Source organism: Hevea brasiliensis, chromosome 17 (genome assembly GCF_030052815.1).
Source record: "Hevea brasiliensis isolate MT/VB/25A 57/8 chromosome 17, ASM3005281v1, whole genome shotgun sequence".
In the NCBI taxonomy this organism is placed as follows: Eukaryota; Viridiplantae; Streptophyta; class Magnoliopsida; order Malpighiales; family Euphorbiaceae; genus Hevea; species Hevea brasiliensis.
Genome location: NC_079509.1, coordinates 5,954,681 through 5,969,687, shown reverse-complemented (window position 1 = coordinate 5,969,687; position 15,007 = coordinate 5,954,681). Strand labels below are relative to the sequence as shown.

Here is a 15,007-nt window from a genome sequence, read left to right as displayed (position 1 = left end):
ATAAAATTTTAAAATATTTAGATTATTTTTAACCACATTATTTTTTTTTTCTAAAAAATAAATTATAAATTTCAATTTCAATATTAAATAGCCTCCTAATTGTTCTCTTTTTGTCTTTTTTGGTAAAATAGACTTAAAAAAAAAAAGAGAAAATTTTAAAAATTGCGCTAATGATAAAAACTTTTTAAAGTTAGTACTCTGTACTCCAAGCCAGAGGCTATTAATCACGTTGAAGACGCAAAATGTAATGTTAGCTCAAATGGGTGGAGCTTGTTTGCAATTATTTTATTTATTTATTTATTTTTTTTTCAGAGTAGTGCTTTTTAAATGTGGATCAAATGTGTTAGCGCCATATGAAATCTCATCCATGCTCTAGACACTTTAGGAGGGATTGGCATTCACAAACAACTTTCCCTCCATTAGATTTTCTTATTTTTTGAGTAATGAAATTTAGAGAGTGAAATTCAAACTTATATTAATTAAAAGACTAAATAACTAACTAATTTTAATTTTTGATTAATGAACAAACACAATAAATTAATTTTACATTTCAAACAAATCTCTTGTTTGATTTGGTTTGAAACATTCATCTATATAAACCTCATTATTGGAGAGTACCCAAGAGCATTCAACTTCATAAACTTGATTATTGGGTTACAATAGCACACTGTCATTCCTTCTCACCTCCATATTCTCACATCAAAAGCATTTTCTACAAATTTTCGCCAATGGCTCAAACACCTGAAAGAAGAATCCAACCTTAATGGACTATGCCTGCATCCCCTGCTTCTATTGGGGGCATTACACAACACCACAAGGCAAAATCTGAAATGAAGAGAATGATCAGAGAATTGGGTGAGACAGATGGTGGAGTTATCCTGCTCCAAGAATACCCATTGAAATTTGAAAATGCTCAAAGATCATTAGAAGTTTAAGATTATATTACTGCTACGTGGCTTTTTGTTAGTTGAAAGAGAGAATAAATAAGAAAACCAATTATTTTATTACATTATGGAAATTCTGATAATTAATTTGAAATTACATTTGATAAGGGGCAATGAAACGCAATGTAATAAGATATTTCAATAAATATTTTAATTTTTATAATATACTCAGTTTTTTTTTTTAATTTTATTTGTGCAGTTTTTGAGGCAATAATCATATCACATACAATAGAAAAATGATTGCAGATCTTGATCATGTTTATAGCTTGCCAATAACTTTTGATTCATTGAGTAAAACAATGCAAGAATTTAAGCCACATACCCACATGATCAAATTAGAAAGTTGGTGGATATATCCTATACACACACCAGCAATGTGAAATCTCAAATGATCAATCTCCACACGGCAAGACACCTGGAATTCAAGCAATACATTTTAGTAACTACAGAAATTGGCTTGCACATAACATGTTTCTCATAACAATTCAATTATTGAAGCTTTAGCTTAGTTCTGTAATAAAGAAATCCATCAATGGATTTTGCTGATGTGGACCTTATCATCATTCTGAATTTGCAATGCTTTAATGTCCCCAACGTGGGAAAAAAGACGTTCACAATCCCACAAAAAATTATACCTAATTTATTGTCTCCTCTCTAATGGCGCTATTCCCATCAGTCTGTTTAATGGGTCCTATCTTAGCATAGCTGAAACTTAGAAATCAAATGATGCCTGTGCTGTTGCTTATTCTTTGAATAGTTTATGGTCCGGTTCTTTCTTTAGCTTTAAAGACACAGCAAGTCAAATTAAAGCAGAGGCAAAGCGAGAGGCTGTTTGATTCCACTGGAAAATTAAATTATACAAGCATTAAGCCACTCTAAGAAATGTTATGCAAGTAGGTCGAATGATGATTTCCCTGCTTGACAATTTTTTTTTTTTATTTCAATATAACTTTTTTTTTTCCAGTAAAATCATTAAAAAAAAAAAAGCCAACCAGAGCTTAGTCTTGTTTTGGTGAGATATGAACGACAGACCCACAAAATTGTGGCCCATAGAGCCCACAAGCTTAGGCCACACGTCTAAGCCTAGTTTTCATTGGCACCATTTATGCTGATCAAGATTGAGAAGGGAAAAGTATGCTAAGGTCCTAGGAAAACGATAAACTAACGCAAAACTGAACCTGTACAAAGTTTTCTCCAGGCTCCCTGATTTACATGAGACAGAATGGGGAAGTCCCCAATTCTTGTTTTTCCAAAAGCTTTCCAACACATCATCAGCTGGACTCCTGGACCAAAACTGATTGCACTAAAGTAAAATATTTACATCCACCTCCAAGCCTCCCTCAATTCATCCAAAATGCTGTTGCATAGACGGGCACTTCATGTTGGTTACGTTGGAAAAATATCCCAATGGAAAGCAAAAATTTTTAAAATGCTACCCGAAATTCCCGGCTTCTAATTGGCTTCCCTAGGGTGGTGCTCAAGGTTCCGAAGCACAATTTTTGCAAAAACTTTGGCTTCAAAGGGGGCTGATGCTGCCGCAGCAACAGCTCGCAATGCCCTTGGTGCTCCTGCATTTTGCAACAGGCTCATGTGATGAGTTGCATGTCGTCCTCCGGGCATGGTAAACTGCATACGTAAAAACATCATTTAATATGATTGTTGTCCCTACTATGCACAATGCAAAGGGAAACAAAAAAAGTAGTGGATGAGAGGTAGTTTCACCTGGAGAAGAGCAAAAGCAGAACAGGCCTTGAGTATGGAAGACTGATTACGTAACATGGCAACAAATCTTCCAATTTCTGCTGCACTGAAAAGAAGATAAGATGGGAAGTTGAGGGCAGCAACTCAGCATTGAGTAGCCTAAATGACATAATAGAACTTAATGTAGAAGTTTCTTTATAATCTTATAGACATGAAGCCAGCAGTGACAAAGTATTGTTTGAGGAATGACAGCCACTTCATACATTAACAAACACTCCATAGAAATGTTAAGCATACACAACAATGCTTTTACATGCACGCCTATGTACTGTTTACATAATCCAGCTGATGACAACTGTTTTACTAACATTGTCCAAGCAAAGACTAAATTATGCACTGCATGACATAGCCGCTGAAAACAGCCAACATCTTTTCAACTGGAACAATATAGCCATACTGACATATTACTCAGTTTAAAAACATAGATCAGATTGAATTGGAAAGGGTACATGCATATGAGGGAAAAAGGACTTTCACTATCGTAATTTATAAGATACTTCAGAATTCTGATATTATTTACCAAGTCCGGTGCTTGCATGTCTCAAATAAGAAATTTCATCATCTGCAGATGAATAAAGAAGCAAGAACAGAATTTTATCTAATGTTTCATAGTGTCCAGTAATAAACATAGGCCATGAATTTAATTGTTGCATACTATGAATATTTGCATTTGTTGCTGTTGTACTAATAACAACATATGAAACTTCAAATTCGAATTAAGGAAAGAGGAGGAATTGCAACAAAATGAAACCTGCATCTCAGAAGCCCAGCTTCTGGTATGCGTGCCACTTCTGCTACTTGTGTAAGAGCTGTTGGGGCTGATGATGTGATCACAGTGGCAAACGTTTGAGAATCAGAAAATGAACACACAAATGTTTCAATGTGCTTCAGGGACATCTTTTTAACCACATGTAATGTCACACTCTTTATATCACCATCTGATGAAGGCCCCACTGCAGCAATTTCATCCATTCTGCATATAAAACATTCACTCTCAAAAACTTCTGCAAACTTCCATCCTATTTTTCCAACAAATTGATTCCCTAGCAAGCAGCTGGGACACTTGTGGTGATCGTCAGGACAGGTTGATTCACTAATAAACATGTGTTTCTGTAAAGTGTGTGATCATAACAGATAACAAGCATTCTAAATCTGTACCTTCCATCGAAGATATATGCCAATGCCAATGCAGCCATAAACCGTGCCATTTTTGAAAGTGATTTAGTACAAATATAAACAAGGGCTGGAACTCCTCCATCCTCCACTATGCGAAGTGCATTACCCGGATTAAAAGCCAGATTCCAAAGAGCACCTGCTGCAGTCTCATGGACATCCTGAAAAGTGAATAATTGCATATCTAATTCATGTTCAAGTCACACAATGAATGTTGCAGAAGAGAGCCCTCCAATTAAAGAGAAATTAGAGGCTGTTTGGTATCATTGTCTACAATTATAAAACAGATATAAAGAAATGAAAACTGAAAATTGGTAACTTGTTTGGTTGTCTACCAAGATCCATAACACAAGCTGGAAAACTGTTTGTTCTTTTCCTCCTTTAATCAAATAAGAATTTAGTGATTTAGTATAGTCAGTATCATATAAAATTAATAAAATTTCATGAACATTGCAAGTTTTATTTAATATGACAAAGATAATGAATTTAAGAAAAAATTCCTCAATTGATAATGACGATTCTACTTCATTTGAGTTCAATAAGAAGTTAAACTTACCGCAACAGTTGAGCGTGCTAATGCAATAAGTGGAGCTACACCGCCAACTTGTCCAATAGCAACACTAAGTTAATAGGAAAGACACAAATCATCAGTAAAAGTAGAACATATAGCAAAATTACAACTTTTACAAAGAAGGAAAAATGTTAAAGTCTATAGTTCAGAGAAGACTAACTACGTGTTTACAATTGCGACATAAGGATTCACTATGTTTGAATTACATTATAAAAGTGAAAAAGATCCAGAGGCAAGGATCTAAATTCAATGTGAAAAAACCAAAACCAAAACCAAGAATTATCTTTAATGTTGACATTGCATAAGGTGGAATTAAGAGGAACAACCAATTAACAAGAAATCATTACCTATTAGCTTCTGACACTGACAATCCCCATAAAGCACCTGCAGCCCTTTCTTGAAGACCTTGAGAGGAATTTGAGCAAGATTGTGCAAGAGAAACCTAAAAACCATAATCATGCTAAAAATCAACTACTTGTAATTGCATATAACACTATCACCCCAACCTATAATCTAACGTTCTTATATTTTTCTAAAAGAAGTATTGATAAAATGGATCGGCCTAACTTTATCCTAAAAGGTACCTTGTGTGGGAGGGATTACTAAGTCATATATGAAACATTTTTGCCCAATACCCTAGTTGATGTGGCATTTAACATTCCCCCTAATGCCTAGGGTTGGATATCTAGAGCATGAAATATGCAGGATTGAACGTCTGTAAGTGGCCCAATATTGAGACTATGGTTGGCTTTGATACTGTGTTGATAAAATGGATGAACCTAACTCCACTCAAAAGACACCTTATAAAGGGAGGATTGCCAAGTAATAGAAACAATTTTACTCAATATTGGGACTTAACCAAAAGGTACCTTGTAAAGAGAAGGTTGCAAGTTATATATGAAGCATTTTTGCACACTAGGGCCCCACAAACATCAACTAAGGTATTGGGAAAAATGCTTCATATATGAATTGGACAATCCTCTCCCTAGAAGAAACCTTTTGGAATGGAGTTAGACCTGATCCATTTAATCAACATAATATCAAAGCCAACTCCAATCTTGATATTGGGCTACTCGCAGATGTTTTTACAAATTTTACGCTCTAGATGTTCATCCTTAAGCACGAGTATGTGTGTTAAGTCCTACCTCGAATGGTTGGGTATTGGACAAAAATGTTTCATATATGTCTAAGGCAACTCTCCTTCAACAAGGTGCCTTTTGGAGTAGAGTTAGACTTGATCCATTTTATGAACAAGAAGCATGCATTACTATTAGAGTTTATGCCTCCGTAGATCGGAGTGCCATCTTGAGAATCCCAATTAGACCATATTATGCCCATTTGAAACCTTATGTCTCAAGTATCTCGAGAATAAAACAATGTGACCAAAAATAAAAATAGAAAAAAAATGAGACAAAATTTGGATCATAGGAAAAGAAAATGACAACAAAATTTCTATGCTAGAAAACTTTTCATGGTTGAAAGCTTTTAGGTCTCACATTTTTTTACTTCTTTTTTTTTTAAAAAAAAAAAAAAAAACTAAAATCCATTCCTCTGACAATGATTTCTCATAACCATCACACGACTAATCTGAACATTGGATACTAGTTGTGCAAAAAAACAATGTCAAATTTTGTTTTGGTGCATACACAAGGCTCCCAGCTTTTTTAGAGTCAAGGGAGGCTCATCCATTACATGCATCAAATAGGAAGACAAAAAAGTGAAAATGGATAAAAAAAATTGGAATAGTGTTTGCTAATGCCATACCAAGGCCATGATACCACCAGCTGCTGCTATTGCTTCTCGATTTTTGTCATCAAATGATAAATTCCATAAAGCACCAGCAGCCTCATGCCTGTTTGTGAGTAATTACATGAAATTCCATGAATAGTTGCAATATCAGGAGCATGCAAAGTTAAGTGAATACATCAGTATTCTATGGTATTGAATTTGAATATGAACAAGTACAACACCATAGTTGGATTTTAGAACACAAAAGATTGACAACAAGAAAGCTAATGCAGAAAGTTATCAAGTATTATTTGAATTATCTAAAGTACATAAGGTATTTGGTTATTCACTTGAGTAAGATCATTTGCCATTTCAATCATATTCATACTGCAGGTAACTAATAGAGAGATGCATTACCTTACACCTTCATGTTGAGAATGAATGAGTTGGACCAGTGCCTCGAGTGCACCTGCTTCTTTCCCAACAGCAGCATTATTGGTATTGCTATCCCCATGAGCAGCCAAGTTTCCCAACGCACGAGCAGCCTAGTCAAGAAGACAAGCGGCATGCCAACATCACATATTACAGTTCAGAACTCACTTACAATATGGTATAAAAATGACATGCCACAGAAGGAAAATGGCTGTTTAAGACATGAGACTTTCACAAGTTTCATACAAGTTTTTTTTTTTCCCCTTTTTATTTTATAACATGATTGAAAAGTTAAAACTAATGAAAAAATAATCAAAATAAAGTAATGAATCTTCAAAAATAGCAGGGCAGGACTTAAAAAAGATATGCACAATGATGTCAATGATTATATTTGAGTTTAGATTGACAAGAACTTTTGGAAGAAGACAACTTTCGCCCTTGTTTTGGGTGGATGGGGAGGGGGAACAATGTGATAATGGATCTTTAAAGAAGCTCTAAATTACGTGAAGTATAATGTAGGGCAGATTAGCATGATTTAAAAGATGTAAGCAACAAACTTTCATAGTTCTACTGAAGTACAGAAGGATAGGAATCCTTGAAAGAAGATAATTTAAACATTCTGTTCAGGAAATTTAACCAGGATGTACTTCACAGATGCAATCTAACAGTACAAAAATTTCAAGATAGAAAGGGGTCTCAATTCTGAAACCTATTCCATTGATTTCTTTAAAATATTATTCCCAGAATAAATGGTTCACTTCCCAATTACATAGTGATTTCTAATGCCCTAACTCCTGAGTGTCTTGCATGGCAAAGGATGACAAATAAAATTGCGATGTCAAATCAACCAGCAGCAAAAGTGAAAAGGTATAGGAAAATGTTCATTACTGAGAAGAGTTGGAGAGATTCCATGTTAGCTTGAGTACTTCACTCAAAGTGGATAAACATTAATTTAAAGGAAAAAGTCAGGATTTATGTCAAATTCCCTGTTTATGTTGCATAATATTTCCTCTCCCAACCTTAATTTTCATATAACAATTTTATACTTCCTTCACAAGATTTTGAAAATGGCCTACTTCATTGCTGACAATGAAAAACAACCAGAAAGCCCAATAAAACACATTGAGATGAGGTACAAAAATGAGTAGCAAATAAGATAAACAAAACACATGCTCTATCTTACTATCTAAAGAGTGCCATTGTTAGCACATGTACATCAAAAGCTGAAATAGTATCACCTGCTCTTGCACTCCCTCAAAATTGCAGTGTCTAGCAAGCATCACCAGCGCATGGACACCACCTGCCTCTGCAACTTCCATGCTGCATTTGTCATCAGCAGCTAAATTTGCAAGCGCTCCAGCAGCACGTTCCTGACAAGGAGAATGCAAATACTCAATTTACCCTAGAAATGTTGCAGAATCATATGGGAAATCAGAAGCATAATCTAAATACACAAAGACACGTACAAGAACTCCATCATTGGTAAAGGGCCATTTGAAAATAAGGTCAACCAAAGCTTTTATGCCACCAGCCTCAGCAATGGCACCCTATAAACAACGTGGATTACAATTATATCAAGCCAGGAAGTTTAAGGTCAATAAATAAAAAGACTGTTTCAAATTCCAGCAACCTTGTGCTCTTCTCCAACTGAAAGATTCCATAGGCCTCCTGCAGCCTCTTCAGCAACCAATCTGTTCATTGACCTAGCTAAACTGGCCAGGATATTAATTCCTCCAATTTGAGCAACAGTCTTTGCTACTTTCGAATCAACAGATAAATTTGCCATCGCCTACAAATCACAACATTATAACAATAACAGCAAGATCATGTCAAGTCTCCAACTACTAGGAAATCAAATTCACATGATGCGGGTCATATGAGAATCAAGTAAGCGAGTAGCGAGGGAAAAAGATCATTTGACATGAAATTTGGCTTCAAGTGATTTCTAAACTTACTTAAAATTTTTACATTGAAGAATTTTCAACAAGTTCTCTTGAATTTTAAAGATAAATTATCATTAGAATTCTAGAATGACTAAAGAATGATGCTGGAAGAAATTATTGTCACCTTTGTTGCTTCTGATTGAAGTCCCTCTTGACAAGATTTTGCAAGGTCCAAAAGCAACTCTATTCCACCATTCTGCATAACTGCCTCAGCCCTTTGAGAATCAATGGTGGCATTTTCATCATCAACAACAACAAAAGTTGCAAGTGCAGCAGCTGCTCTTTCTTGAACTTCTTCTTCCGTGCTTTGCAATAAATAAAGCAATAACTTTGTCCCTTGCTTGAGCCAGAAAACATCAAGCTCCTTTTGGTTGTTCTCTGCAATACGTAGAAGTGAATGCGAGAGTACCCATTCAATCCACAAAACAATCTTATCCAAGCTTCTATCCCTGATCTTTAATCTCCTCCAATAAGAGAACACATTACTTTCATTTTCAGTAGTATTTGCAAATAATGAGGCTACTGCCTTGAAAATGTCATTAAAAACAGTTAGTAATATTTTACCCTTATGAACATATACCATGTCATTATCAACTTCAGCTTCAAAAACTGGGCAGCTCAAAACAAACAAGACCTTTAAGTTTTCAGACCATGACATTAGTCTCCTGATAAAACTCAAACTTATATCTGTTCTTGACACATCTAATCCCACCAAATTGGGTAATTTACTCAAAACTTGCGAGGCTACACCCCATTTCAGGTTTCTTGTTCCAGCAAATGATAGAAATTGAATAGTAGCCAGGTTTCCCAATGCCATTTCATCAACAGTCTCTGATTCCATGAATGCAACCTCAAGCAGATGCCCACAATGCATAGCCAAAGCATTTATTGCATCTTTGCTAACTTCTCTAACACCTGAAAGATGAAGCCTTCTCAACTTGGGACAACAAAGGGCTATTGCTTTGATTGCATCACTGCTGATTCTTTCACATGCATTTGGCCCAAGTTGGAGACTCTCAAGCATCTCATGTCGAGCTGCTATGGCTGACACTATAGCATCTGTGATATACTGACAGAAATCACCACTGATTTCACGAAGCCCCCTTGCTCGAAGACTAATTATTGCATCGGCTGACTCTGCCCCTCGAAACCTAAGCTTCTGGAGATTTTTGGATCGAGAAGAAAGTGACTCTGCTGCCTTAGTATCAAACTTGTGGGACCGGAGGTCTAGTGAATCCCATAAACAAGGGGAGGAACCCAATAATCTAAATGTTCGACATGTTGATGACAAGCTAGCTCGGTCTCGATAATTCAAATAGGAAAAAAGTTTAAAAGCTGTGTCATTAGGCAAGGCTGTCCAATCAATGTCCCTGATAGTATTCAAATGCAAACATCCACCATCTGAAATCTCTGAATTACTGTCTACAATTTCCTTTTTTTTGCCCAAGTGTGACAACTTTCTCCTCAACCTTCGAGTCATATCTCCTCCAATGCCGTGAACACTAGAAACCGTTCTGTAATCAATCCTTCATTAGAAATGTTTCAAGTTTCAACTCGTTGGTCAAACAAGCTCAAAAATTTTCAAACAATGCAGACCAATAACAAATAAACTACAAATCCATTAAACAACCAAGTAATCAGCAAAGGACACTATTCTTTCAGACCATCTAACGAACAACCTTAAATCCATGAAAGAAAATTCACACATTCAATCAAACAAGCTCGAATTTTTCAGATGGCATTGAACAATTCTGGTATTGAAGGAAGCAAAAATCCAATGACACAAGCTCCAATTCAACAATCACGACAAGCCCAGAACTCAAAAATCTATCTTTCAATCAAGTACCAATGCTAAAGCAGAAGAAAATAAAAACCACAAAAAGAGAGATTTTAGATAAAAGCCAAGCATCACAAGGCATCCAAAATTTAACAAAAACAAGTAATGGTTACCAGTACAGCTTCTGAAAGTTGTTGAGTCTACTGGGTTGGTCTTGAAGAAACCTTTATCCTAGTGAATATGACAAGTTGAATGGCGGTTAAAGTGTAAAAAAGAGGGTGTGAAGTTGAAGCTAATTAGGTTAGGATCATCTGCCTCTGATGGTGCATATACAGAGACAACGACCTCTGGCCTCTGAGGGCAGACAATGAAAGGAAGGTAGAGAGGTTTGAAGGGAGAAGGGTGGATTTTCTTGTGCCTGTAATACAGATACCTCAGTATCTTTCACTCCCCATTTACGTGTATACAGTGAGTGTTCTCTGGAACGTTTACAGCAGGATTTTTGAAAGCTTGTAGGTTTTTATTATTACTGTTGTTAATATATTATTTTATTGTTGTTGTTATAAATTATCACCGAGTGGTAATAATTAGAAAAAATAAAAGTTTTAATATTTTTCAACAATAACAATAATATTACTAATTGTATTAAAATCATCTTTATTAGAATCACATGTAATTATATTAATCAATATTTTTATGGAGGCTATATAATTAAAAAAATTTAAACATTTATAAGATTTTTTTAGTGTTTTTTCAAACTTTTTAATTTTATTGATTTAATTATTAAATTTTCATAATGATTTTAAAAGCTTAATTGGATGATTTAATTGAAAAAATATTTAAATGTTCGTTTATATTATCAATATTAATTAATTTTTTTATTATATAATAAGATATTGGCAAACTATTTGGCAATCCAATGAAAAATATTGTACTTTGGTTTGATTCAATTAATTCATTTATTAATTATACAATTAAAATAGTAAAGATTTTGAAAGAACAAACTGTGCATTCCAAAAACTATCTTCCTCAGTAAAAGAAAAATAAAACGAATTAATGTGGTTTCCAATTGGCTGTTGTAGTTCTGCTAGGAAAGAGTGATACTAGCGATGGAGTTGAAGCAATGGCAAATTGGCATATCATATGTATGGAACATTGCATGCGGCAAGTTGATTCCTCTGAGATTTATTTAATCAAACGCTTAACGTCTAGCCGAAAGCATCCCAAGAAATGTAATACCGACGCACCACAGTTGCACAATTAACTAAGATATGACCCAGTCCCGATCCTGTTTGAACTTGAAAGTCAGCTCACCTTTGCTTGTTTGTTGGCATTGGCAATAGCATCTCTTCTTCACTTTCTACATGTTCCCAAAAACCGTCACAAACAAGACTTTGAGGGTGGTTCATTTAATATTTGAAATGTTGAAGCAAAATGGCATTTACTTGCCGCCTCCCCCAGAATTGTTTCTGGGAGAGAGTTGTCTCCGTGGGATTTCACAGATACTGTTATGCTTTTGACTTCATGGGTTTATTTGTCTTGTAACAAGTTAGCCGAAACTTCAAGCTACACTTTGGTAAGGACTAAAATAATGCTTGAAGTGGAGTAAAATACTATGAATCGATGGCATTAATGTCTTTTGTCTTGGTCTTTTTCTCCTCGTTTGTTGCCGCCAAACCTGATTGCCACTGTTCTCTGCAAGCTAGATAGGAGAATGTAAGGCAACTTACAAAATGCATAAAACAACAAGGCAAACCATTGCCTGTAAGCAACTGACCCAAATTGTTAAAAAAAAGTAGAACATTTCAATAGGAATTTTAATTTTTTCATGCCAAACTTACATGTTATAACTCACCTCTTTGATCACATCGTTCTACTGAGGCAGTTAGTCAGGCATCCACTCAAACTTAATTTTTAGGGTGAAAAACGCCACTATGCAATCTAATTTTACAACACAGCAAAATGGTCACTAAAGTAATGAACTACAACATATAAGGAGCCTAACAAACCCAAATACAACATATTATGGCAAGACACGGGGGAGAGCCACAACTACTTGGTTGATCCTAAGTGCCTTTTCATTTTTTTTTTATACATTTTCTTTATGCTAATTGCCAGATATCTAGACTAGCTGAGTGGAGATACCTCAATCATCTGAGCTATATTCACTAGATTCTGGCAATAGGGGCACGGCAGCACAGCAAAATGACTCCTTGTCCTTGAGAAGAAGACAGCTTCCATCTGAATTCCACTTCAGATCAGTTATGCTAAACTGTGGTAGTGGATTACTTATGCAGTAGGCACCTGAAGGAGTCCACATATACAAGTGACAGCTGCCAGTACATAGAACAAGTCGTGTGCATGTTGGATCCCAAGCAGCTGCCCGGATGGGATCCTTCTGGACCAATATGGCAGTTAGCTCAAGATGATGTATGTCCCATATCCAGAGAGCAGTTGGCATGCTATCATTGCGAGTACAGATATACTGGCTGTCGCTGCTCCATGACATGAGGCCTATTAACAAAGGTTAAATTCATCAATTACTAGATTATAACAAAAGGCGGTCAGGGTTGATCCTACAGGGGGAAAAAGACAATGCTGTGGTAATTTGGAGAGTATACGTACTTTTCAGTGAATTGTTTTAGTACATGAGAAAGATGGGCTTACCAATTCCTTGTTTAGGGTTTGGTTTGTCAGCGAGAGGCTTCTGGAAAGGCAACGTAATAGGCACTTCTGTAACCTCATACCTAACTCTGAAGTGTCCTTCTGCAACATCTTTTTTGGAACAAAAAAAATGCTCAAGATTACTAAAGAACTATTTCAAAATAAGAAAATATGAAGAAATAATTACAAGGTCATACCATACCATACAATAGGTTAACATAATAAAAAACTATGCTTACCAGAATTGCCTTGGAGAAATTCATCACTCAAACATAGTTCAGACATATCAAGATGCAATGGCTCGTCCACCTCCTAGAAAATTGAGGAAAAAAAACAACTAAGATACTCATAAAAAATTAATAAATAATAATCATTGCATCTAACAATATCAACAGGCAGAGAAAACCAATTACCTTGAAAACAGCAGCACAACATGGAGCACGTACAGTAGATAGGTGCATAAATTCAGCGAAAGTTTTCCAGGTCAGGTGGTTCAGCACCCGCAACATTTGATCATAGCTACCCACAGCTAGAAACTGGCCACAGGGAGACCATGAGACACTTTTTACACCTAGTCCACTTTCATATGCTTGATACTTGAATAGACACCTCCCATCCGGGGAATAGATTAGAACCTGTAACAAATTACCTCAGCCATAAGCTCGACTTAACTATCTGTTAAGTATATAGTTCAAAATAACACAATAGGATGTGCAAAATTAATGTTCTTATAGATTAATAAACCATTCAAAATATCAAAAGGCAGTTTCTCCATGTTCGATGTGCACATTAAACAAGGAACTGATTAAAAAAAATGCTATGCTATGAACAATCATGAAAACATCAAATTACCACCGAGAAAATAGAGTGGTAGACATAGGTATTTAATTTCTGGTCCCCGCACCAGATTTTTCTCAGACTAGAGAAATATAAAACTGGCAAAATAGAGTGCGGTAAGCATGGAAGATGAGGCAATGAAAAGCATTAAATTTACCACCTTATATTCAAGAGGTGAATCCCATATCACTATAGCACTATCATCCGGTGACCATTCAATATCGGCCAAGTCCAAAGTGTCCACAGCAAAAGTACCCATTATCTCCCAGGTATAACATGAAAGCAGATTTATGTAATCCTTGCAATCACGCCTCGTACAAATTGCAGCAAATTTTCCATCTTTAGTGAAAGAAATCCCCTTAGAAGCATGTTTTGGCCATTGCACATGAACGCATGCTGTGTTCACAAGTGACCAAACAGTTAAACGCAATTGAAAATCTGAAGTGGTGAGTATGTGCCGACTATCTGGACTCCACCTAGCATAAGCAATGCCGGCAGGACCTTCATCTATTTTGCAAGTCCATTCAGGTTGACTCAACGACCATGCCTGTATCATTGGCCTTTTATAGAGGCCACAAAGAATGTATTCTGAATCAAGGGCCCATTCAATATAGCTTATCTTATCCAAGCATGAAAACAACTGCACAACCTGCATTAGAGAATACAAAATTTCAGAAATTCAACTTCTCAATTCACAAATCAGCATTTGATATTGGCTGAGGCAAGCTAAAGACGATCTCATTTCATCAAATTTTAATTTTCCAATAAATAAATCATCACTTCTGGGTGACAAAAATCAAAGCATACAGCATTACATAAAAGATACAACATTTCCACAAGAATTTAAAAGAGGAACTTCAATAAGATACAATAGTACCTTAAACGACAACGTATCACGAATCACCAGGCGATAATCGACGGCGACGGCAATGTATCTGGCGTTGGGTGAGAAACAACAGGGACCAGTCTGCTTATAAGCCTCAGTGAACTCCATTTTCGTGATCTCAACAGCATTCTAAGAAATCGAAGGCAAAGAAATCCATATGCGAAAGATTTTCGATTTCCGATGCGGATCTATCACCCGAGGAGGAGGGGAATGCCACAGCGAGTACACTGTAGTTCAAAATTTAAAGAATGCTTTATTTTTTTTCCCCTTCAAGTAGTTGGGCCTTCTTAC

The 15,007-nt window shown here is 35.9% G+C and overlaps 2 protein-coding genes across 6 annotated transcripts; both read right to left on the bottom strand.

Annotated features, from left to right (window-relative positions):
- Positions 1-1,973: 1,973 nt before the first annotated feature.
- On the bottom strand, positions 1,974-10,871 carry LOC110645265 (protein ARABIDILLO 1). 2 transcript variants are annotated; one of them, XM_021798355.2, is made up of 13 exons: positions 10,503-10,871; positions 8,677-10,078; positions 8,240-8,398; positions 8,076-8,156; positions 7,848-7,979; positions 6,595-6,722; positions 6,214-6,301; positions 4,797-4,891; positions 4,435-4,498; positions 3,864-4,039; positions 3,457-3,678; positions 2,667-2,751; positions 1,974-2,570 (listed from the first exon to the last, which is right to left on the bottom strand). In XM_021798355.2, exons 2-13 carry the CDS (start codon positions 10,030-10,032, stop codon positions 2,397-2,399), a joined length of 2,760 nt encoding a protein of 919 aa, XP_021654047.2. In that variant the 5' UTR covers positions 10,033-10,078; positions 10,503-10,871; the 3' UTR covers positions 1,974-2,396. The 2 variants fall into 2 exon arrangements, with proteins under 2 accessions (XP_021654047.2, XP_021654046.2); XM_021798354.2 differs by having other exon boundaries at positions 8,677-10,066.
- A 602-nt stretch (positions 10,872-11,473) lies between these two features.
- On the bottom strand, positions 11,474-14,956 carry LOC110645262 (uncharacterized). 4 transcript variants are annotated; one of them, XR_009145567.1, is made up of 7 exons: positions 14,708-14,956; positions 13,991-14,479; positions 13,407-13,628; positions 13,233-13,305; positions 12,997-13,104; positions 12,171-12,843; positions 11,474-12,031 (listed from the first exon to the last, which is right to left on the bottom strand). XR_009145567.1 is itself a non-coding variant. In XM_058139564.1 (7 exons), exons 1-6 carry the CDS (start codon positions 14,822-14,824, stop codon positions 12,476-12,478), a joined length of 1,377 nt encoding a protein of 458 aa, XP_057995547.1. In that variant the 5' UTR covers positions 14,825-14,956; the 3' UTR covers positions 11,474-12,031; position 12,475. The 4 variants fall into 4 exon arrangements, 2 of the variants coding, with proteins under 2 accessions (XP_057995547.1, XP_057995546.1); XR_009145568.1 differs by having other exon boundaries at positions 11,474-12,024; XM_058139564.1 differs by having other exon boundaries at positions 12,475-12,843.
- Between the last annotated feature and the right edge of the window lie 51 nt (positions 14,957-15,007).

Excerpts from the sequence above, each read along its gene's own strand:
- LOC110645265 (XM_021798355.2), bottom strand. The coding sequence starts at position 10,032 with ATGACTCGAAGGTTGAGGAGAAAGTTGTCACACTTGGGCAAAAAAAAG. Across the intron at positions 8,157-8,239 it reads CAGTTGGAGAAGAGCACAAG|GGTGCCATTGCTGAGGCTGG; the intron begins GTTGCTGGAATT and ends CGTTGTTTATAG. Across the intron at positions 6,302-6,594 it reads TCTCAACATGAAGGTGTAAG|GCATGAGGCTGCTGGTGCTT; the intron begins GTAATGCATCTC and ends ACTCACAAACAG.
- LOC110645262 (XM_058139564.1), bottom strand. The coding sequence starts at position 14,824 with ATGGAGTTCACTGAGGCTTATAAGCAGACTGGTCCCTGTTGTTTCTCA. Across the intron at positions 13,306-13,406 it reads GTTGTGCTGCTGTTTTCAAG|GAGGTGGACGAGCCATTGCA; the intron begins GTAATTGGTTTT and ends TCAATTTTCTAG. Across the intron at positions 12,844-12,996 it reads AAACCCTAAACAAGGAATTG|GCCTCATGTCATGGAGCAGC; the intron begins GTAAGCCCATCT and ends CTTTGTTAATAG.